Raw genomic sequence first — 26,295 nt, 5'->3', positions numbered from 1 at the left:
CACACAGTGAGCACACAGTGAGCACACAGTGATCACACCGTGAACACACAGTGAGCACACAGTGAGCACACAGTGAGCACACCGTGAACACACCGTGAGCACACAGTGAGCACACAGAGTGCACACAGTGAACACACCGTAACACACTGTGAGCACACAGTGAGCACACAGTGAGCACACAGTGAGCACGCAATGAACACACAGTGAACACACAGTGAGCACACAGTGAGCACACAGTGAGCACACAGTGAACACACCGTAACACACTGTGAGAACACCGTGAACACACAGTGAGCACACAGTGAACACACAGTGAACACACAGTGAGCACACCGTAACACACTGTGAGCACACCGTGAACACACAGTGAGCACACAGTGAACACACAGTGAACACACAGTGAGCACACCGTAACACACTGTGAGCACACCGTAACACACTGTGAGCACACCGTGAACACACAGTGAGCACACAGTGAACACACAGTGAACACACAGTGAGCACACCGTAACACACAGTGAGCACACCGTAACACACTGTGAGCACACCGTGAACACACAGTGAGCACACCGTGAACACACAGTGAGCACATAGTGAACACACAGTGAACACACAGTGAGCACACCGTAACACACTGTGAGCACACCGTGAACACACCGTGAACACACAGTGAACACACAGTGAGCACACTGTGAACACACCGTAACACACAGTGAACACACAGTGAGCACACCGTAACACACTGTGAGCACACCGTGAGCACACCGTGAACACACCGTGAACACACAGTGAACACACCGTGAGCACACAGTGAGCACACCGTGAGCACACCGTGAACACACCGTGAACACACCGTGAGCACACAGTGAGCACACAGTGAGCACACAGTGAACACACCGTAACACACTGTGAGCACACCGTGAGCACACCGTGAGCACACAGTGTGCACACAGTGTGCACACAGTGAGCACACAGTGAGCACACGGTGAGCACACGGTGATCACACCGTGAGCACACAGTGAGCACACAGAGTGCACACAGTGAACACACCGTAACACACTGTGAGCACACAGTGAGCACACAGTGAGCACACAATGAACACACAGTGAACACACAGTGAGCACACAGTGAGCACACAGTGAACACACCGTAACACACTGTGAGAACACCGTGAACACACAGTGAGCACACAGTGAGCACACAGTGAACACACAGTGAGCACACCGTAACACACTGTGAGCACACCGTGAACACACCGTGAACACACCGTGAACACACCGTGAACACACCGTGATCACACGGTGAGCACACCGTGAGCACACCGTGATCACACGGTGAGCACACCGTGAACACACCGTGAGCACACAGTGAGCACACAGTGAACACACCGTAACACACTGTGAGCACACCGTGAACACACCGTGAGCACACAGTGAGCACACAGTGAGCACACAGTGAACACACAGTGAACACACAGTGAGCACACCGTAACACACTGTGAACACACCGTGAGCACACCGTGAGCACACAGTGAACACACAGTGAGCACACCGTGAGCACACAGTGAGCACACAGTGAGCACACCGTGAGCACACAGTGAGCACACCGTGAGCACACAGTGAGCACACCGTGAACACACAGTGAACACACAGTGAACACACCGTGAGCACACAGTGAGCACACAGTGAACACACAGTGAGCACACAGTGAGCACACAGTGAGCACACCGTGAACACACAGTGAGCACACATTGAGCACACTGTGACCACACCGTGAACACACAGTGAACACACCGTGAACACACCGTGAACACACCGTGAACACACAGTGAACACACAGTGAACACACAGTGAACACACCGTGAACACACAGTGAACACACAGTGAACACATAGTGAGCACACCGTGAACACACCGTGAACACACCGTGAACACACCGTGAACACACCGTGAACACACCGTGAACACACCGTGAACACACCGTGAGCACACAGTGAACACACCGTAAAACACTGTGAGCACACAGTGAGCACACAATGAACACACAGTGAACACACCGTGAGCACACAGTGAGCACACAGTGAACACACAGTGAACACACAGTGAGCACACCGTGAACACACAGTGAACACACCGTGAACACACCGTGAGCACACAGTGAGCACACAGTGAGCACACAGTGAACACACAGTGAACACACAGTGAACACACAGTGAGCACACAGTGAGCACACAGTGAGCACACCGTGAACACACAGTGAGCACACAGTGAGCACACAGTGAGCACACCGTGAACACACAGTGAGCACACAGTGAGAAAACCGTGAGCACACTGTGACCACACCGTGAACACACCGTGAACACACCGTGAACACACCGTGAACACACCGTGAACACACCGTGAACACACAGTGAACACACCGTAACACACTGTGAGCACACAGTGAGCACACAGTGAGCACACAGTGAACACACCGTAACACACTGTGAGCACACCGTGAACACACCGTGAGCACACAGTGAGCACACAGTGAACACACCATAAGACACTGTGAGCACACTGTGAGCACACAGTGAGCACACAGTGAGCACACAGGGAGCACACAGTGAACACACCGTAACACACTGTGAGCACACCGTGAACACACATTGAGCACACAGTGAACACACAGTGAACACACAGTGAGCACACCGTAACATACTGTGAGCGCACCGTGAACACACCGTGAACACACAGTGAACACACAGTGAACACACCGTGAACACACAGTGAACACACAGTGAACACACCGTGAACACACAGTGAGCACACAGTGAGCACACAGTGAACACACCGTAACACACTGTGAGCACACCGTGAAAACACAGTGAGCACACAGTGAACACACCGTGAACACACAGTGAGCACACATTGAGCACACAGTGAGCACACAGTGAGCACACAGTGAGCACACCGTGAACACACCTTAACACACTGTGAGCACACCGTGAAAACACAGTGAGCACACAGTGAACACACAGTGAGCACACCGTAACACAGTGAGCACACAGTGAGCACACAGTGAACACACCGTAACACACTGTGAGCACACCGTGAACACACAGTGAACACACAGTGAACACACAGTGAACACACAGTGAACACACCGTGAACACACCGTGAACACACCGTGAACACACCGTGAACACACAGTGAGCACACCGTGAACACACAGTGAACACACCGTGAGCACACCGTGAGCACACTGTGAACACACAGTGAACACACAGTGAACACACAGTGAACACACCGTGAGCACACAGTGAGCACACAGTGAGCACACCGTGAACACACAGTGAACACACAGTGAGCACACAGTGAGCACACAGTGAGCACACAGTGAGCACACAGTGAGCACACAGTGAACACACAGTGAACACACAGTGAGCACACAGTGAGCACACAGTGAGCACACAGTGAGCACACAGTGAGCACACCGTGAGCACACTGTGACCACACCGTGAACACACCGTGAACACACCGTGAACACACCGTGAACACACAGTGAACACACAGTGAACACACAGTGAACACACCGTGAACACACCGTGAGCACACCGTGAGCACACCGTGAGCACACCGTGAACACACCGTGAACACACCGTGAACACACCGTGAACACACAGTGAACACACCGTGAGCACACAGTGAGCACACAGTGAACACACCGTAACACACTGTGAGCACACCGTGAACACACCGTGAGCACACAGTGAGCACACAGTGAGCACACAGTGATCACACCGTGAACACACAGTGAGCACACAGTGAGCACACAATGAGCACACCGTGAACACACCGTGAGCACACAGTGAGCACACAGAGTGCACACAGTGAACACACCGTAATACACTGTGAGCACACAGTGAGCACACAGTGAGCACACAGTGAGCACACAATGAACACACAGTGAACACACAGTGAACACACAGTGAACACACAGTGAGCACACAGTGAGCACACAGTGAGCACACAGTGAGCACACAGTGAACACACCGTAACACACTGTGAGAACAACGTGAACACACAGTGAGCACACAGTGAGCACACAGTGAGCACACAGTGAACACACAGTGAACACACAGTGAGCACACCGTAACACACTGTGAGCACATCGTGAACACACAGTGAGCACACAGTGAACACACAGTGAACACACAGTGAGCACACCGTAACACACTGTGAGCACACCGTGAACACACAGTGAGCACACAGTGAACACATAGTGAACACACAGTGAGCACACCGTAACACACTGTGAGCACACCGTGAACACACCGTGAACACACAGTGAACACACAGTGAGCACACAGTGAACACACAGTGAACACACAGTGAGCACACAGTGAGCACACCGTGAACACACAGTGAGCACACAGTGAGCACACAGTGAGCACACCGTGAGCACACTGTGACCACACCGTGAACACACAGTGAACACACCGTGAACACACCGTGAACACACAGTGAACACACAGTGAACACACCGTGAACACACAGTGAGCACACCGTGAGCACACCGTGAGCACACCGTGAACATACAGTGAACACACCGTGAGCACACAGTGAGCACACAGTGAACACACCGTAACACACTGTGAGCACACCGTGAACACACCGTGAACACACCGTGAACACACCGTGAACACACCGTGAACACACCGTGAACACACCGTGAGCACACAGTGAGCACACAGTGAGCACACAGTGAGCACACAGTGAGCACACAGTGATCACACCGTGAACACACAGTGAGCACACAGTGAGCACACAATGAGCACACCGTGAACACACCGTGAGCACACAGTGAGCACACAGAGTGCACACAGTGAACACACCGTAACACACTGTGAGCACACAGTGAGCACACAGTGAGCACACAGTGAGCACACAATGAACACACAGTGAGCACACAGTGAGCACACAGTGAGCACACAGTGAGCACACAGTGAGCACACAGTGAACACACCGTAACACACCGTAACACACTGTGAGAACAACGTGAACACACAGTGAGCACACAGTGAACACACAGTGAACACACAGTGAGCACACCGTAACACACTGTGAGCACACCGTGATCACACAGTGAGCACACAGTGAACACACAGTGAACACACCGTAACACACTGTGAGCACACCGTGAACACACAGTGAGCACACAGTGAACACACAGTGAACACACAGTGAGCACACCGTAACACACTGTGAGCACACCGTGAACACACCGTGAACACACCGTGAACACACAGTGAACACACAGTGAGCACACTGTGAACACACCGTAACACACAGTGAACACACAGTGAGCACACCGTAACACACTGTGAGCACACCGTGAGCACACCGTGAACACACCGTGAACACACCGTGAACACACAGTGAACACACAGTGAACACACCGTGAGCACACCGTGAACACACCGTGAACACACCGTGAGCACACAGTGAGCACACAGTGAACACACCGTAACACACTGTGAACACACCGTGAGCACACCGTGAACACACCGTGTGCACACAGTGTGCACACAGTGAGCACACAGTGAGCACACAGTGAGCACACAGTGATCACACCGTGAACACACAGTGAGCACACAGTGAGCACACAGTGAGCACACAGTGAACACACTGTGAGCACACAGTGAGCACACAGAGTGCACACAGTGAACACACCGTAACACACTGTGAGCACACAGTGAGCACACAATGAACACACATTGAACACACAGTGAGCACACAGTGAGCACACAGTGAACACACCGTAACACACTGTGAGAACACCGTGAGAACACCGTGAGCACACAGTGAGCACACAGTGAGCACACAGTGAACACACAGTGAACACACAGTGAGCACACAGTGAGCACACCGTAACACACTGTGAGCACACCGTAACACACTGTGAGCACACCGTGAACACACAGTGAGCACACAGTGAACACACAGTGAGCACACCGTAACACACTGTGAGCACACCGTGAACACACCGTGAACACACCGTGATCACACGGTGAGCACACCGTGAACACACTGTGATCACACGGTGAGCACACCGTGAACACACCGTGAGCACACAGTGAGCACACAGTGAACACACCGTAACACACTGTGAGCACACCGTGAGCACACAGTGAGCACACAGTGAACACACCGTAACACACCGTGAACACACAGTGAGCACACAGTGAGCACACAGTGAGCACACAGTGAACACACAGTGAACACACAGTGAGCACACCGTAACACACTGTGAGCACACCGTGAACACACAGTGAGCACACAGTGAACACACAGTGAACACACAGTGAGCACACCGTAACACACAGTGAGCACACCGTAACACACTGTGAGCACACCGTGAACACACAGTGAGCACATAGTGAACACACAGTGAACACACAGTGAGCACACCGTAACACACTGTGAGCACACCATGAACACACCGTGAACACACAGTGAACACACAGTGAGCACACTGTGAACACACCGTAACACACAGTGAACACACAGTGAGCACACCGTAACACACTGTGAGCACACCGTGAACACACCGTGAACACACCGTGAACACACAGTGAACACACCGTGAGCACACAGTGAGCACACAGTGAGCACACCGTGAACACACCGTGAACACACCGTGAACACACCGTGAGCACACAGTGAGCACACAGTGAGCACACAGTGAGCACACAGTGAACACACCGTAACACACTGTGAGCACACCGTGAACACACCGTGAGCACACAGTGTGCACACAGTGAGCACACAGTGAGCACACAGTGAGCACACAGTGAGCACACAGTGATCACACCGTGAGCACACAGTGAGCACACAGAGTGCACACAGTGAACACACCGTAACACACTGTGAGCACACAGTGAGCACACAGTGAGCACACAGTGAGCACACAATGAACACACAGTGAACACACAGTGAGCACACAGTGAGCACACAGTGAACACACCGTAACACACTGTGAGAACACCGTGAACACACAGTGAGCACACCGTGAACACACAGTGAGCACACAGTGAACACACAGTGAACACACAGTGAACACACAGTGAACACACCGTAACACACTGTGAGCACACAGTGAGCACACAGTGAGCACACAGTGAGCACACAGTGAGCACACAATGAACGCACAGTGAACACACAGTGAGCACACAGTGAGCACACAGTGAACACACCGTAACACACTGTGAGAACACCGTGAACACACAGTGAGCACACAGTGAACACACAGTGAACACACAGTGAGCACACCGTAACACACTGTGAGCACACCGTAACACACTGTGAGCACACCGTGAACACACCGTGAACACACCGTGATCACACCGTGATCACACGGTGAGCACACCGTGAACACACCGTGATCACACGGTGAGCACACCGTGAACACACCATGAGCACACAGTGAGCACACAGTGAGCACACAGTGAGCACACAGTGAACACACCGTAACACACTGTGAGCACACCGTGAACACACCGTGAGCACACAGTGAGCACACAGTGAACACACCGTAACACACTGTGAGCACACAGTGAGCACACAGTGAGCACACAGTGAGCACACAGTGAGCACACAGTGAGCACACAGTGAGCACACAGTGAGCACACAGAGAGCACACAGTGAACACACCGTAACACACTGTGAACACACCGTAACACACTGTGAGCACACCGTGAACACACAGTGAGCACACAGTGAGCACACAGTGAACACACAGTGAACACACAGTGAGCACACCGTAACACACTGTGAGCACACCGTGAACACACCGTGAACACACAGTGAACACACCGTGAACACACAGTGAGCACACAGTGAGCACACAGTGAGCACACAGTGAACACACCGTAACACACTGTGAGCACACCGTGAACACACCGTGAACACACAGTGAACACACCGTGAACACACAGTGAGCACACAGTGAGCCCACAGTGAGCACACAGTGAGCACACAGTGAACACACCGTAACACACTGTGAGCACACCGTGAAAACACAGTGAGCACACATTGAACACACAGTGAGCACACCGTAACACAGTGAGCACACAGTGAACACACCGTAACACCCTGTGAGCACACCGTGAACACACAGTGAACACACAGTGAACACACAGTGAACACACAGTGAACACACAGTGAACACACCGTGAACACACAGTGAACACACAGTGAGCACACCGTGAACACACCGTGAACACACCGTGAGCACACCGTGAGCACACCGTGAGCACACAGTGAACACACAGTGAACACACAGTGAGCATACCGTGAGCACACAGTGAGCACACCGTGAACACACAGTGAACACACAGTGAACACACCGTGAGCACACAGTGAGCACACAGTGAACACACTGTGAGCACACCGTGAACACACCGTGAGTACACAGAGAGCACACAGTGAACACACCGTAACACACTGTGAGCACACCGTGAGCACACCGTGAGCACACAGTGAACACACAGTGAACACACAGTGAACACACAGTGAGCACACCGTGAGCACACAGTGAGCACACCGTGAACACACAGTGAACACACAGTGAACACACCGTGAGCACACAGTGAGCACACAGTGAACACACAGTGAGCACACAGTGAGCACACCGTGAGCACACAGTGAGCACACATTGAGCACACTGTGACCACACCGTGAACACACAGTGAACACACCGTGAACACACAGTGAACACACAGTGAACACACCGTGAACTCACAGTGAACACACAGTGAACACACAGTGAACACATAGTGAGCACACCGTGAGCACACCGTGAACACACCGTGAACACACCGTGAGCACACCGTGAGCACACCGTGAGCACACAGTGAGCACACAGTGAGCACACTGTGATCACACCGTGAACACACAGTGAGCACACAGTGAGCACACAGTGAGCACACCGTGAACACGCCGTGAGCACACAGTGAGCACACAGAGTGCACACAGTGAACACACCGTAACACACAGTGAGCACACAGTGAGCACACCGTGAACACAGAGTGAGCACACAGTGAGAAAACCGTGAGCACACTGTGACCACACCGTGAACACACCATGAACACACCATGAACACACCGTGAACACACCGTGAACACACCGTGAACACACCGTGAACACACCGTGAACACACCGTGAACACACCGTGAACACACAGTGAACACACAGTGAACACACAGTGAACACACAGTGAGCACACCGTGAACACTCCGTGAGCACACAGTGAGCACACAGTGAGCACACAGTGAACACACCGTAACACACTGTGAGCACACCGTGAACACACCGTGAGCACACAGTGAGCACACAGTGAACACACAGTGAGCACACCGTAACACACCGTGAGCACACCGTGAGCACACCGTGAACACACAGTGAACACACCGTGAACACACAGTGAGCACACAGTGAACACACCGTAACACACAGTGAGCACACAGTGAACACACCGTAACACACTGTGAACACACCGTGAACACACAGGTAACACACCGTGAGCACACAGTGAGCACACAGTGAGCACACAGTGAACACACCGTGAACACACCGTGAACACACCGTGAGCACACCGTGAACACACCGTGAGCACACAGTGAGCACACAGTGAACACACCGTAACACACTGTGAGCACACCGTGAACACACCGTGAGCACACAGTGAGCACACAGTGAACACACCATAAGACACTGTGAGCACACAGTGAGCACACAGTGAGCACACAGTGAGCACACAGGGAGCACACAGTGAACACACCGTAACACACTGTGAGCACACCGTGAACACACATTGAGCACACAGTGAACACACAGTGAACACACAGTGAGCACACCGTAACATACTGTGAGCGCACCGTGAACACACCGTGAACACACAGTGAACACACCGTGAACACACAGTGAGCACACAGTGAGCACACAGTGAACACACCGTAACACACTGTGAGCACACCGTGAACACACAGTGAACACACAGTGAACACACCGTGAACACACAGTGAGCACACAGTGAGCACACAGTGAACACACCTTAACACACTGTGAGCACACCGTGAAAACACAGTGAGCACACAGTGAACACACAGTGAGCACACCGTAACACAGTGAGCACACAGTCAGCACACAGTGAACACACCGTAACACACTGTGAGCACACCGTGAACACACAGTGAACACACAGTGAACACACAGTGAACACACCGTGAACACACCATGAACACACCGTGAACACACAGTGAGCACACCGTGAACACACAGTGAACACACCGTGAGCACACCGTGAGCACACTGTGAACACACAGTGAACACACAGTGAACACACCGTGAGCACACAGTGAGCACACCGTGAACACACAGTGAACACACAGTGAACACACAGTGAGCACACAGTGAGCACACAGTGAGCACACAGTGAGCACACAGTGAACACACAGTGAGCACACAGTGAGCACACAGTGAACACACAGTGAACACACAGTGAGCACACAGTGAGCACACCGTGAACACACAGTGAGCACACAGTGAGCACACCATGAGCACACCATGAGCACACCATGAGCACACTGTGACCACACCGTGAACACACAGTGAACACACCGTGAACACACAGTGAACACACAGTGAACACACCGTGAACACACAGTGAGCACACCGTGAGCACACCGTGAACACACCGTGAACACACCGTGAACACACAGTGAACACACCGTGAGCACACAGTGAGCACACAGTGAGCACACAGTGAGCACACAGTGAACACACCGTAACACACTGTGAGCACACCGTGAACACACCGTGAGCACACCGTGAGCACACCGTGAGCACACAGTGAGCACAAAGTGATCACACCGTGAACACACCGTGAGCACACAGTGAGCACACAGAGTGCACACAGTGAACACACCGTAACACACTGTGAGCACACAGTGAGCACACAGTGAGCACACAGTGAGCACACAATGAACACACAGTGAACACACAGTGAGCACACAGTGAGCACACAGTGAGCACACAGTGAACACACCGTAACACACTGAGAACACCGTGAACACACAGTGAGCACACAGTGAACACACAGTGAACACACAGTGAGCACACCGTAACACACTGTGAGCACACCGTGAACACACAGTGAGCACACAGTGAGCACACAGTGAACACACAGTGAACACACAGTGAGCACACCGTAACACACTGTGAGCACACCGTGAACACACAGTGAGCACACAGTGAACACACAGTGAACACACAGTGAGCACACCGTAACACACTGTGAGCACACAGTGAACACACAGTGAACACACAGTGAGCACACCGTAACACACTGTGAGCACACCGTGAACACACAGTGAGCACACAGTGAGCACACAGTGAACACACAGTGAGCACACCGTAACACACTGTGAGCACACCGTGAACACACCGTGAACACACAGTGAACACACAGTGAGCACACTGTGAACACACCGTAATACACAGTGAACACACAGTGAACACACAGTGAACACACAGTGAGCACACCGTAACACACTGTGAGCACACCGTGAACACACCGTGAACACACCGTGAACACACCGTGAACACACCGTGAACACACAGTGAACACACCGTGAGCACACCGTGAACACACCGTGAACACACCGTGAGCACACAGTGAGCACACAGTGAGCACACAGTGAACACACCGTAACACACTGTGAGCACACCGTGAACACACCGTGAGCAGACAGTGTGCACACAGTGAGCACACAGTGAGCACACAGTGATCACACCGTGAACACACAGTGAGCACACAGTGAGCACCCAGTGAGCACACAGTGAGCACACAGTGAGCACACCGTTAACACACTGTGAGCACACCGTGAACACACTGTGAGCACACAGTGAGCACACAGAGTGCACACAGTGAACACACCGTAACACACTGTGAGAACACCGTGAGCACACAGTGAGCACACAGTGAGCACACAGTGAACACACAGTGAACACACAGTGAGCACACCGTAACACACTGTGAGCACACCGTAACACACTGTGAGCACACCGTGAACACACAGTGAGCACACCGTGAACACACAGTGAGCACACAGTGAACACACAGTGAGCACACCGTAACACACTGTGAGCACACCGTGAACACACCGTGAACACACCGTGATCACACGGTGAGCACACCGTGAACACACCGTGATCACACGGTGAGCACACCGTGAACACACCGTGAGCACACAGTGAGCACACAGTGAACACACCGTAACACACTGTGAGCACACAGTGAGCACACAGTGAACACACCGTAACACACTGTGAGCACACAGTGAGCACACAGTGAGCACACAGTGAGCACACAGTGAGCACACAGTGAGCACACAGAGAGCACACAGTGAACACACCGTAACACACTGTGAGCACACCGTGAACACACAGTGAGCACACAGTGAACACACAGTGAACACACAGTGAGCACACCGTAACAAACTGTGAGCACACCGTGAACACACCGTGAACACACAGTGAACACACCGTGAACACACAGTGAGCACACAGTGAGCACACAGTGAGCACACAGTGAACACACCGTAACAAACTGTGAGCACACCGTGAACACACCGTGAACACACAGTGAACACACCGTGAACACACAGTGAGCACACAGTGAGCACACAGTGAGCACACAGTGAGCACACTGTAACACACTGTGAGCACACCGTGAACACACCGTGAACACACAGTGAACACACAGTGAGCACGCAGTGAGCACACAGTGAACACACCGTAACACACTGTGAGCACACCGTGAAAACACAGTGAGCACACAGTGAACACACAGTGAGCACAACGTAACACAGTGAGCACACAGTGAACACACCGTAACACCCTGTGAACACACAGTGAACACACAGTGAACACACAGTGAACACACAGTGAACACACCGTGAACACACAGTGAGCACACCGTGAACACACAGTGAACACACCGTGAGCACACCATGAACACACAGTGAACACACAGTGAACACACAGTGAACACACAGTGAGCACACAGTGAGCACACCGTGAGCACACCGTGAGCACACAGTGAGCACACAGTGAGCACACAGTGAGCACACCGTGAGCACACCGTGAGCACACAGTGAGCACACAGTGAGCACACCGTGAACACACAGTGAACACACAGTGAACACACCGTGAGCACACAGTGAGCACACAGTGAACACACAGTGAACACACAGTGAGTACACAGTGAACACACAGTGAGCACACAGTGAGCACACCGTGAGCACACTGTGACCACACCGTGAACACACAGTGAACACACCGTGACCACACCGTGAACACACAGTGAACACACCGTGAACACACAGTGAACACACAGTGAACACACCGTGAAAACACAGTGAACACACAGTGAACACATAGTGAGCACACCGTGAACACACCGTGAACGCACCATGAACACACCGTGAACACACCGTGAGCACACAGTGAGCACACAGTGAGCACACAGTGAACACACCGTAACACACTGTGAGCACACCGTGAACACACCGTGAGCACACAGTGAGCACACAGTGAGCACACAGTGAGCACACAGTGAGCACACAGTGAGCACACCGTGAACACACAGTGAACACACAGTGAGCACACAGTGAGCACACAGTGAGCACACCGTGAACACACCATGAGCACACAGAGTGCACACAGTGAACACACCGTAACACATTGTGAGCACACAGTGAGCACACAATGAACACACAGTGAACACACAGTGAGCACACAGTGAGCACACCGTGAACACACAGTGAGCACACAGTGAGAAAACCGTGAGCACACTGTGACCACACCGTGAACACACAGTGAACACACCGTGAACACACAGTGAACACACAGTGAACACACAGTGAACACACCGTGAACACACCGTGAACACACCGTGAACACACCGTGAACACACAGTGAACACACAGTGAACACACAGTGAACACACAGTGAGCACACAGTGAGCACACAGTGAGCACACAGTGAACACACCGTAACACACTGTGAGCACACCGTGAGCACACCGTGAGCACACCGTGAGCACACAGTGAGCACACAGTGAGCACACAGTGATCACACAGTGATCACACCGTGAACTCACAGTGAGCACACAGTGAGCACACCGTGAACACACCATGAGCACACAGTGAGCACACAGAGTGCACACAGTGAACACACCGTAACACACAGTGAGCACACCGTTCCACACTGTGAGCACACCGTGAAAACACCGTGAGCACACAGTGAACACACCGTAACACACAGTGAGCACACAGTGAACACACCGTAACACACTGTGAGCACACAGTGAGCACACAGTGAGCACACAGTGAACACACAGTGAACACACCGTGAACACACCGTGAACACACAGTGAGCACACAGTGAACACACCGTAACACACTGAGCACACCGTGAACACACAGTGAGCACACAGTGAACACACAGTGAGCACACAGTGAGCACACCGTGAACACACCGTGAGCACACCATGAACACACAGTGAACACACAGTGAACACACCGTGAACACACAGTGAACACACCGTGAACACACAGTGAGCACAACGTGAACACACAGTGACCACACAGTGAACACACCGTGAGCACACTGTGAGCACACAGTGAACACACAGTGAGCACACAGTGAACACACCGTGAACACACAGTGAGCACACAGTGAGCACACAGTGAGCACACCGTGAACACACAGTGAACACACAGTGAACACACCGTGAGCACACCGTGAACACACCGTGAACACACCGTGAACACACAGTGAACACACCGTGAACACACAGTGAACACACAGTGAACACACAGTGAGCACACCGTGACCGTCTCAGGGGCCACTTGTAACGCAGTGTTGTGTGTCCATCCAGGTCTAGGAATTATGACATGGTCACCATTGGCATGTGGTTTAATCACTGGAAAATACGAAGACTGCATTCCAGAAAATTCCAGGGCTTCATTGTCGGTAAGATTAAACCACAGAAAACTTTACCGCAAAACTTCTCATATCCGCAAACACTCCCAGGACAGGTACAGCACGGGGTTAGATACAGAGTAAAGCTCTGTCTACATTGTCCCCATCAAAAACTCCCAGGAGAGGTACAGCACGGGGTTAGATACAGAGTAAAGCTCCCTCTACACTGTCCCCATCAAACACTCCCAGGACAGGTAAGGCACGGGGTTAGATACAGTGTAAAGCTCCCTCTACACTGTCCCCATCAAAAACTCCCAGGAGAGGTACAGCACGGGGTTAGATACAGAGTAAAGCTCCCTCTATACTGTCCCCATCAAACACTCCCAGGACAGGTAAGGCACGGGGTTAGATACAGAGTAACGCTCCCTCTACACTGTCCCCATCAAACACTCCCAGGACAGGTACAGCACGGGGTTAGATACAGAGTAAAGCTCCCTCTACACTGTCCCCATCAAACACTCCCAGGACAGGTACAGCACGGGGTTAGATACAGAGTAAAGCTCCCTCCACACTGTCCCCATCAAACACTCCAAGGACAGGTACAGCACGGGGTCAGATACAGAGTAAAGCTCCCTCTACACTGTCCCCATCAAACACTCCTAGGACAGGCACAGCACGGGGTTAGACACAGAGTAAAGCTCCCTCTACACTGTCCCCATCAAACACTCCGAGGACAGGTACAGCACGGGGTTAGATATAGAGTAAAGCTCCCTCTACACTGTCCCCATCAAACACTCCCAGGACAGGTACAGCACGGGGTTAGATACAGAGTAAAGCTCCCTCTACACTGTCCCCATCAAACACTCCCAGGACAGGTTCAGCACGGGGTTAGATACAGAGTAAAGCTCCCTCTACACTGTCCCCATCAAACACTCCCAGGACAGGTACAGCACGGGGTTAGATACAGAGTAAAGCTCCCTCTACACTGTCCCCATCAAATACTCCGAGGACAGGTACAGCACGGGGTTCGATACAGAGTAAAGCTCCCTCTACACTGTCCCCATCAAACACTCCCAGGACAGGTACAGCACGGGGTTCGATACAGAGTAAAGCTCCCTCTACACTGTCCCCATCAAACACTCCCAGGACAGGTACAGCACGGGGTTAGATACAGAGTAAAGCTCCCTCTACACTTGTTGTAATCTTGCCCTCCCGATGACCTTCCACCTCCTCCCTCCGGCCTGACATCGCCTGCCCCCTGTGCCTGTCTGAACGATCGTGTCTTGACCTGCAGGGCTACGAGTGGCTGAAGACGAGGATACTTAGCGAGGAAGGCCAGCTGCAGCAAGTCCAGACCAAGGCACTCCAGCCGATCGCTGACAGTCTGTCCTGCACCCTCGCCCAGCTGGCCATCGGTGAGTTTGAACCCCATCACCGCCATTGGCGAATTTCAACTCCATAAAATCTGGAATTAAACGGAAATGGTCGTAAAAACCCACCTGGCTCACTAATGTCCTTTAGGGGAGGGAATCTGCCGTCCTTACCCGGTCTGGCCTACACGTGACTCCTGACCATTTGGAGTATTGTGAGCAGTTTTGGGCCCCGTATCTAAGGAAAGATGTGCTGGCCTTGGAAAGGGTCCAGAGGAGGTTCACAAGAATGATCCCTGGAATGACGAGCTTGTCGTACGAGGAAGGGTTGAGGATTCTGGGTCTGTACACGTTGGAGTTTAGAAGGGTGAGGGGGGATTTTATTGAAACTTACAGGATACTGCGGGGCCTGGACAGAGTGGGCGTGGAGAGGATGTTTCCACTTGTAGGAAAAACTAGAAGCAGAGGCCACAGCCTCAGACTGACGGGACGATCCTTTAAAACAGAGAGGAGGAGGAATTTCTTCAGCCAGAGGGGGGTGAATCTGTGGAACTCTTTGCCGCAGAAGGCTGTGGAGGCCAAATCACTGAGTCTTTAAAATATTGGGGTTTTGGTCCCGTTCCTTGGCCTCTGTTGGGGGCTCGTCCGGGTTTGTAATAACAGTGGGACAGATTTTTTCTTTTATTCATTCATGGAAATGTGAGTACCGCATAAGACCAGAAGACATAGGAGCAGAATTAGGCCACTCGGCCCATCGAGTCTGCTCCGCCATTCAATCATGGCTGATATTTTCTCAACCCCATTCTCCTGCCTTCTCCCCATAACCCCTGATCCCCTTATTAATCAGGAACCAATCTATCTCTGTCTTAAAGACACTCAGTGATTTGGCCTCCACAGCCTTCTGCGGCAAAGAGTTCCACAGATTCACAGGATGGGAAGGGGTTTGGGTCCATTGGGATTGTGTACAGTGGGAGTGAATGGGAAGGGGTTTGGGTCCATTGGGATTGTGTTCAATGGGAGGGAATGGGAAGGGGTTTGGGTCCATTGGGATTGGTGTACGATGGGAGTGAATGGGAAGGGGTTTGGGTCCATTGGGAATGTGTACAGTGGGAGTGAATGGGAAGGGGTTTGGGTCCATTGGGAATGTGTACAGTGGGAGTGAATGGGAAGGGGTTTGGGTCCATTGGGATTGTGTACAGTGGGAGTGAATGGGAAGGGGTTTGGGTCCATTGGGATTGTGCACAATGGGAGTGAATGGGAAGGGGTTTGGGTCCATTGGGAATGTGTACAGTGGGAGTGAATGGGAAGGGGTTTGGGTCCATTGGGATTGTGCACAATGGGAGTGAATGGGAAGGGGTTTGGGTCCATTGGGATTGTGTACGATGGGAGTGAATGGGAAGGGGTTTGGGTCCATTGGGATTGTGTACAATGGGAGGGAATGGGAAGGGGTTTGGGTCCATTGGGATTGTGCACAATGGGAGTGAATGGGAAGGGATTTGGGTCCATTGGGATTGTGCACAATGAGAGTGAATGGGAAGGGGTTTGGGTCCATTGGGATTGTGTACAATGGGAGTGAATGGGAAGGGGTTTGGGTCCATTGGGATTGTGTACAATGGGAGGGAATGGGAAGGGGTTTGGGTCCATTGGGATTGTGCACAATGGGAGTGAATGGGAAGGGGTTTGGGTCCATTGGGATTGTGCACAATGGGAGTGAATGGGAAGGGGTTTGGGTCCATTGGGATTGTGTACAATGGGAGTGAATGGGAAGGGGTTTGGGTCCATTGGGATTGTGTACAATGGGAGTGAATGGGAAGGGGTTTGGGTCCATTGGGATTGTGTACAATGGGAGTGAATGGGAAGGGGTTTGGGTCCATTGGGATTGTGTACAATGGGAGTGAATGGGAAGGGGTTTGGGTCCAGTCGGATTCGTTCCAATGGGAGTGAACGTGAAGGGGTTTGGGTCCATTGGGATTGTGACAGTGGGAGTGAATGGGAAGGGGTTTGGGTCTATTGGGATTGTGTACAATGGGAGTGAATGGGAAGGGGGTTGGGTCCATTGGGATTGTGTACAGTGGGAGTGAATGGGAAGGGGTTTGGGTCTATTGGGATTGTGTACAATGGGAGTGAATGGGAAGGGGGTTGGGTCCATTGGGATTGTGTACAGTGGGAGTGAATGGGAAGGAGTTTGGGTCCATTGGGATTGGGTACAATGGGAGTGAATGGGAAGGGGTTTGGGTCCATTGGGAATGTGTACAATGGGAGTGAACGGGAAGGGGTTTGGGACCATTGGGATTGTGTACAATGGGAGTGAATGGGAAGGAGTTTGGGTCCATTGGGATTGTGTACAGTGGGAGTGAACGGGAAGGGGTTTGGGACCATTGGGATTGTGTACAATGGGAGTGAATGGGAAGGAGTTTGGGACCATTGGGATTGTGTACAATGGGAGTGAATGGGAAGGGGTTCGGGTCCATTGGGATTGTGTACAGTGGGAGTGAACGGAAAGGGGTTTGGGACCATTGGGAATGTGTACAATGGGAGTGAATGGGAAGGGGTTTGGGTCCATTTGGATTGTGTACAATGGGAGTGAATGGGAAGGGGTTTGGGTGCATTGGGATTGTGTACAATGGGAGTGAACGGGAAGGGGTTTGGTTCCATTGGGATTGTGTATAATGGGAGTGAACGGGAAGGGGTTTGGATCCATTGGGATTGTGTACGATGGGAGTGAATGGGAAGGGGTTTGGGTCCATTGGGATTGTGTACAATGGGAGTGAATGGGATGGGGTTTGGGTCCAATGGGATTGTGCACAATGGGAGTGAATGGGAAGGGGTTTGGGTCCATTGGGAATGTGTACAATGGGAGTGAACGGGAAGGGGTTTGGGTCCATTGTGATTGTGTACAATGGGAGTGAATGGGAAGGGGTTTGGGTCCATTGGGATTGAGTACAGTGGGAGTGAATGGGAAGGGGTTTGGGTCCATTGGGATTGTGTACAGTGGGAGTGAATGGGAAGGGGTTTGGTGCATTGGGAATGTGTACAATGGGAGTGAATGGGAAGGGGTTTGGGTCCATTGAGATTGTGTACAATGGGAGTGAACGGGAACGGGTTTGGGTCCATTGGGAATGTGTACAATGGGAGTGAATGGGAAGGGGGTTGAGTCCATTGGGATTGTGTACAGTGGGAGTGAATGGAAGGGGTTTGAGTCCATTGGGATTGTGTACAGTGGGAGTGAATCGGAAGGGGTTTGGGTCCATTGGGATTGTGTACAGTGGGAGTGAATGGGAAGGGGTTTGGGTCCATTGGGATTGTGTACAGTGGGAGTGAATGGGAAGGGTTTGGGACCATTGGGATTGTGTACAATGGGAGTGAATGGGAAGGGGTTTGGGACCATTGGGATTGTGTACAATGGGAGTGAATGGGAAGGGGTTTGGGTCCATTTGGATTGTGTACAATGGGAGTGAATGGGAAGGGGTTTGGGTGCATTGGGATTGTGTACAATGGGAGTGAACGGGAAGGGGTTTGGTTCCATTGGGATTGTGTACAGTGGGAGTGAACGGGAAGGGGTTTGGGACCATTGGGAATGTGTACAATGGGAGTGAATGGGAAGGAGTTTGGGTCCATTTGGATTGTGTACAATGGGAGTGAATGGGAAGGGGTTTGGGTGCATTGGGATTGTGTACAATGGGAGTGAACGGGAAGGGGTTTGGTTCCATTGGGATTGTGTATAATGGGAGTGAACGGGAAGGGGTTTGGATCCATTGGGATTGTGTACGATGGGAGTGAATGGGAAGGGGTTTGGGTCCATTGGGATTGTGTACAATGGGAGTGAATGGGATGGGGTTTGGGTCCAATGGGATTGTGCACAATGGGAGTGAATGGGAAGGGGTTTGGGTCCATTGGGAATGTGTACAATGGGAGTGAACGGGAAGGGGTTTGGGTCCATTGGGATTGTGTACAATGGGAGTGAATGGGAAGGGGTTTGGGTCCATTGGGATTGTGTACAGTGGGAGTGAATGGGAAGGGGTTTGGGTCCATTGGGATTGTGTACAGTGGGAGTGAATGGGAAGGGGTTTGGTGCATTGGGAATGTGTACAATGGGAGTGAATGGGAAGGGGTTTGGATCCATTGGGATTGTGTACAATGGGAGTGAATGGGAAGGGGTTTGGGTCCATTGGGATTGTGTACAGTGGGAGTGAATGGGAAGGGGTTTGGGTCCATTGGGATTGTGTAGAGTGGGAGTGAATGGGAAGGGGTTTGGGTCCATTGGGATTGTGTACAATGGGAGTGAATGGGAAGGGGTTTGGGTCCATTGGGATTGTGTACAATGGGAGTGAATGGGAAGGGGTTTGGGTCCATTGGGATTGTGTACAGTGGGAGTGAATGGGAAGGGGTTTGGGTCCATTGGGATTGTGTACAATGGGAGTGAATGGGAAGGGGTTTGGGTCCATTGGGATTGTGTACAATGGGAGTGAATGGGAAGGGGTTTGGGTCCATTGAGATTGTGTACAATGGGAGTGAATGGGAAGGGGTTTGGGTCCATTGGGAATGTGTACAATGGGAGTGAATGGGAAGGGGTTTGGGTCCATTGGGATTGTGTACAATGGGAGTGAATGGGAAGGGGGTTTGATCCATTGGGTTTGTGTACAATGGGAGTGAATCGGAAGGGGTTTGGGTCCATTGGGAATGTGTACAATGGGAGTGAATGGGAAGGGGTTTGGGTCCATTGGGATTGTGTACAGTGGGAGTGAATGGGAAGGGGTTTGGGTCCATTGGGATTGTGTACAATGGGAGTGAATGGGAAGGGGTTTGGGTCCATTGGGATTGTGTACAGTGGGAGTGAATGGGAAGGGGTTTGGGTCCATTGGGATTGTGTAGAGTGGGAGTGAATGGGAAGGGGTTTGGGTCCATTGGGATTGTGTACAATGGGAGTGAATGGGAAGGGGTTTGGGTCCATTGGGATTGTGTACAATGGGAGTGAATGGGAAGGGGTTTGGGTCCATTGGGATTGTGTACAGTGGGAGTGAATGGGAAGGGGTTTGGGTCCATTGGGATTGTGTACAATGGGAGTGAATGGGAAGGGGTTTGGGTCCATTGGGATTGTGTACAATGGGAGTGAATGGGAAGGGGTTTGGGTCCATTGAGATTGTGTACAATGGGAGTGAATGGGAAGGGGTTTGGGTCCATTGGGATTGTGTACAGTGGGAGTGAATGGGAAGGGTTTGGGACCATTGGGATTGTCTATTTTTAAGCAAACTGTTTTAAACAAAGGACCTGTGTGTTTGAGGCCGAGAATCTTTGATTGATTGAGATTTCCAATCCCGCTCAGCCTGGTGCCTGAGGAACGAGACGGTTAGCTCGGTTCTGCTCGGAGTGTCGAATACGGTCCAACTACGGGAAAACCTGGGAGCCATTCAGGTGGGTGTCGCTCAGTGAGGCGCCAGTAACGTTGGTGAACACGTTACCAAGCTTAACAACTCCGCAATGTGATCTGAAAAAGTCTATTCCCCGCCACGGCAAATGGTGAACTTTCAACTCAATGAAAATCTGGAATTAAAAGTTTTAATGTCGTAACAACCCATCGGATTCACTAATGTCCTTTCGGGAAGGAAATCTTCCGTCCTTACCCGGTCTGGCCTACACGTGATTCCAGACCCACAGCGATGTGGCAGACCCTCAGTTAGGGAAGGGCAATGAATTCTCGCCCAGCCAGCGACGCAGACACCCTGTCAATGATTCAAATCTCGGATTTTAAATTCAGGTCTTGCTTTCAAATCCCTTCAAGGCCACCGTATCTCTCTGACCGGCGGGATCTCTGCGCTCCCCCAGATTCCAGCCTCTTGCTAATCCCCCGATTCCCATCGCTCCGCCATTGGCTGCCAAGGGAGCCCCAAGCTCTGCGCAGAGGGAGCTTTACTCTGTATCTAACCCCGTGCTGTACCTGTCCTGGGAGTGTTTGATGGGGACAGTGTACAGGGAGCTTTACTTGGTATCTAACCCCATGCTGTTCCTGTCCTGGGAGTGTTTGATGAGGACAGTGTGGAGGGAGCTTTACTCTGTATCTAACCCCGTGCTGTACCTGTCCTGGGAGTGTTTGATGGGGACAGTGTAGAGGTAGCTTTACTCTGTATCTAACCCCGTGCTGTACCTGTCCTGGGAGTGTTTGATGGGGACAGTGTAGAGGGAGCTTTACTCTGTATCTTACCCCGTGCTGTATCTGTCCTGGGAGTGTTTGATGGGGACAGTGTAGAGGGAGCTTTACTCTGTATCTAACCCTGTGCTGTGCCTGTCCTGGGAGTGTTTGATGGGGTCAGTGTAGAGGGAGCTTTACTCTGTATCTAATCCCGTGCTGTATCTGTCCTGGGAGTGTTTGATGGGGACAGTGTAGAGGGAGCTTTACTCTGTATCTAACCCTGTGCTGTGCCTGTCCTGGGAGTGTTTGATGGGGTCAGTGTAGAGGGAGCTTTACTCTGTATCTAACCCTGTGCTGTGCCTGTCCTGTGAGTGTTTGATGGGGACAGTGTAGAGGGAGCTTTACTCTGTATCTAACCCCGTGCTGTACCTGTCCTGTGAGTGTTTGATGGGGACAGTGTAGAGGGAGCTTTACTCTGTATCTAACCCCGTGCTGTACCTGTCCTGGGAGTGTTTGATGGGGACAGTGTAGAGGGAGCTTTACTCTGTATCTAACCCCGTGCTGTATCTGTCCTGGGAGTGTTTGATGGGGACAGTGTAGAGGGAGCTTTACTCTGTATCTAACCCCGTGCTGCACCTGCCCTGGGAGTGTTTTATGGGGACGGTGTAGAGGGAGGTTTACTCTGTATCTAACACCGTGCTGTACCTGTCCTCGGAGTGTTTGATGGGGACAGTGTAGAGGGAGCTTTACTCTGTATCTAACCCCGTGCTGTATCTGTCCTGGGAGTGTTTGATGGGGACAGTGTAGAGGGAGCTTTACTCTGTATCTAACCCCGTGCTGTACCTGTCCTGGGAGTGTTTGATGGGGACAGTGTAGAGGGAGCTTTACTCTGTATCTAACCCCGTGCTGCACCTGCCCTGGGAGTGTTTTATGGGGACGGTGTAGAGGGAGGTTTACTCTGTATCTAACACCGTGCTGTACCTGTCCTCGGAGTGTTTGATGGGGACAGTGTAGAGGGAGCTTTACTCTGTATCTAACCCCGTGCTGTACCTGTCCTGGGAGTGTTTGATGGGGACAGTGTAGAGGGAGCTTTACTCTGTATCTAACCCCGTGCTGTACCTGTGCTGGGAGTGTTTGATGGGGACAGTGTAGAGGGAGCTTTACTCTGTATCTAACCCCGTGCTGTGCCTGTCCTGGGCGAGTTAGATGGGGACAGTGTAGAGGGAGCTTTACTCTGTATCTAACCCCGTGCTGTGCCTGTCCTGGGCGAGTTAGATGGGGACAGGGTAGAGGGAGCTTTACTCTGTATCTAACCCCGTGCTGTGCCTGTCCTGGGAGTGTTTGATGGGGACTGTGTAGAGGGAGCTTTACTCTGTATCTAACCCCGTGCTGTACCTGTCCTGGGCGAGTTAGATGGGGACAGTGTAGAGGGAGCTTTACTCTGTATCTAACCCTGTGCTGTACCTGTCCTGGGCGAGTTAGATGGGGACAGTGTAGAGGGAGCTTTACTCTGTATCTAACCCCGTGCTGTACCTATCCTGGGAGTGTTTGATGGGGACAGTGTAGAGGGAGCTTTACTCTGTATCTAACCCCGTGCTGTGCCTGTCCTGGGCGAGTTAGATGGGGACAGGGTAGAGGGAGCTTTACTCTGTATCTAACCCCGTGCTGTGCCTGTCCTGGGAGTGTTTGATGGGGACTGTGTAGAGGGAGCTTTACTCTGTATCTAACCCCGTGCTGTACCTGTCCTGGGCGAGTTAGATGGGGACAGTGTAGAGGGAGCTTTACTCTGTATCTAACCCTGTGCTGTACCTGTCCTGGGCGAGTTAGATGGGGACAGTGTAGAGGGAGCTTTACTCTGTATCTAACCCCGTGCTGTGCCTGTCCAGGGAGTGTTTGTTGGGGACAGTGTAGAGGGAGCTTTACTCTGTATCTAACCCCGTGCTGTGCCTGTCCTGGGCGAGTTAGATGGGGACAGTGTAGAGGGAGCTTTACTCTGTATCTAACCCCGTGCTGTACCTGTCCTGGGCGAGTTAGATGGGGACAGTGTAGAGGGAGCTTTACTCTGTATCTAACCCTGTGCTGTACCTGTCCTGGGCGAGTTAGATGGGGACAGTGTAGAGGGAGCTTTACTCTGTATCTAACCCCGTGCTGTGCCTGTCCAGGGAGTGTTTGTTGGGGACAGTGTAGAGGGAGCTTTACTCTGTATCTAACCCCGTGCTGTACCTGTCCTGGGAGTGTTTGATGGGGACAGTGTAGAGGGAGCTTTACTCTGTATCTAACCCCGTGCTGTACCTGTCCTGGGAGTGTTTGATGGGGACAGTGTAGAGGGAGCTTTACTCTTTATCTAACCCCGTGCTGTAGCTGTCCTGGGCGAGTTAGATGTTAGGTGTGATGTTTGAAATGGATACAGTCCCCTTCGCCACCGTGACCATCTCCTCAAGGCAACAATAAATGACTTGCGGTGAATCAGTTTTGTGTGAAGAGTGGACTGCCGAGTTTGGGGGCGGGATATGATGTTTGGAATCTCCTGATGTCTCAGCATCTCTTAATATTCTTGTATTCTTTTTCCATATAGATTGTCCCTCAGCTGACGCCCCTGATGATCAGTGACATTGAAGCTATCCTGGGTAACAACCCAAGCAGCAGGAGAGGTTCCAAAGTATAGAGTGCGAGGCAGGCCCAGCAGGGAAAGGACATCCTGACTCACCTCCGATCTTCCTCCATAACTTGACCCTCCTTATTTCCTCACCTCCTGTCCCTCTGGCAGCTCCAATCATCGACAGACTTTCCTCATCAGTCCCTTGGCGGCGTTTGGAATGTCCCCTCCCCCAGTAGAACAGCTCGCTGCTTTCAATATCCCATCATGCAACGAAGGAGTTCCTGGTTCCTCTTCATCCCATACCCCCATGAGTATCACCCACACACAGGCAGCAGTATAACTACAACAGGCAAGGGGGTACCGACCTGGGGAGTTGGGGGTCGTGGAAGGGTTATGTGATAGTTCATGGAGGCACTGAGTGCCCAAGGCCATCGTCAACATTGGACATCAAAGCGGCCTTGTTTTCAAATCCTCATCCCCATTTTCAATTCCCTCCTCCCTATCTCTGTAACCTCCTCCAGCGGTTACAATGCTCCCTATCTCTGTAACCTCCTCCAGTCCCTACACCCCCTCCCTCTCTCTGGAACCTCCTCCAGTCCCTACACCCCCTCCCTCTCTCTGTAACCTCCTCCAGCGCTTACAACCCTCCCTATCTCTGTAACCTCCTCCAGTCCCTACAACCCTCCCTATCTCTGTAACTTCCTCCAGCCCCCACACCCTCCCTATCTCTGTAACCTCCTCCAGCCCCCACACCCCTCCCTATCTCTGTAACCTCCTCCAGTCCCCCTACACCCCTCCCTATCTCTGTAACCTCCTCCAGCCCCTACCCCCCTCCCTATCTCTGTAACCTCCTCCAGCCCCTACAACCCTCCCTATCTCTGTAAACTCCTCCAGCCCCTACACCCCCTCCCTATCTCTGTAACTTCCTCCAGCCCCCACACCCTCCCTATCTCTGTAACCTCCTCCAGCCCCCACACCCTCCCTATCTCTGTAACCTCCTCCAGCCCCTACACCCCTCCCTATCTCTGTAACCTCCTCCAGCCCCCACACCCTCCCTATCTCTGTAACCTCCTCCAGCCCCTACACCCCTCCCTATCCCTGTAACCTCCTCCAGCCTCACAACCCTCACTATCTCTGTAACCTCCTCCTGCCCCACACCCCTCCCTATCT

At 52.1% G+C, this 26,295-nt stretch overlaps 1 protein-coding gene across 1 annotated transcript in view; it reads left to right on the top strand.

The window, feature by feature from the left end:
• The window catches only part of LOC140404606 (voltage-gated potassium channel subunit beta-3-like), a 72,608-nt gene extending 46,686 nt beyond the window's left edge, over positions 1 to 25,922 (top strand). Inside the window, 4 exon segments of the mRNA XM_072493207.1 lie at positions 14,986 to 15,080; positions 16,324 to 16,444; positions 21,723 to 21,811; positions 25,102 to 25,922. Of these exon segments, the coding sequence (XP_072349308.1) occupies positions 14,986 to 15,080; positions 16,324 to 16,444; positions 21,723 to 21,811; positions 25,102 to 25,191 (395 nt within the window). The 3' untranslated portion in view covers positions 25,192 to 25,922.
• The last annotated feature ends 373 nt before the right edge of the window (positions 25,923 to 26,295 follow it).

Source organism: Scyliorhinus torazame, chromosome 31, assembly GCF_047496885.1.
Source record: "Scyliorhinus torazame isolate Kashiwa2021f chromosome 31, sScyTor2.1, whole genome shotgun sequence".
In the NCBI taxonomy this organism is placed as follows: domain Eukaryota; kingdom Metazoa; phylum Chordata; class Chondrichthyes; order Carcharhiniformes; family Scyliorhinidae; genus Scyliorhinus; species Scyliorhinus torazame.
The sequence above is the reverse complement of the archived record's forward strand: the minus strand, read 5'-3'. Positions and strand labels throughout refer to the sequence as shown.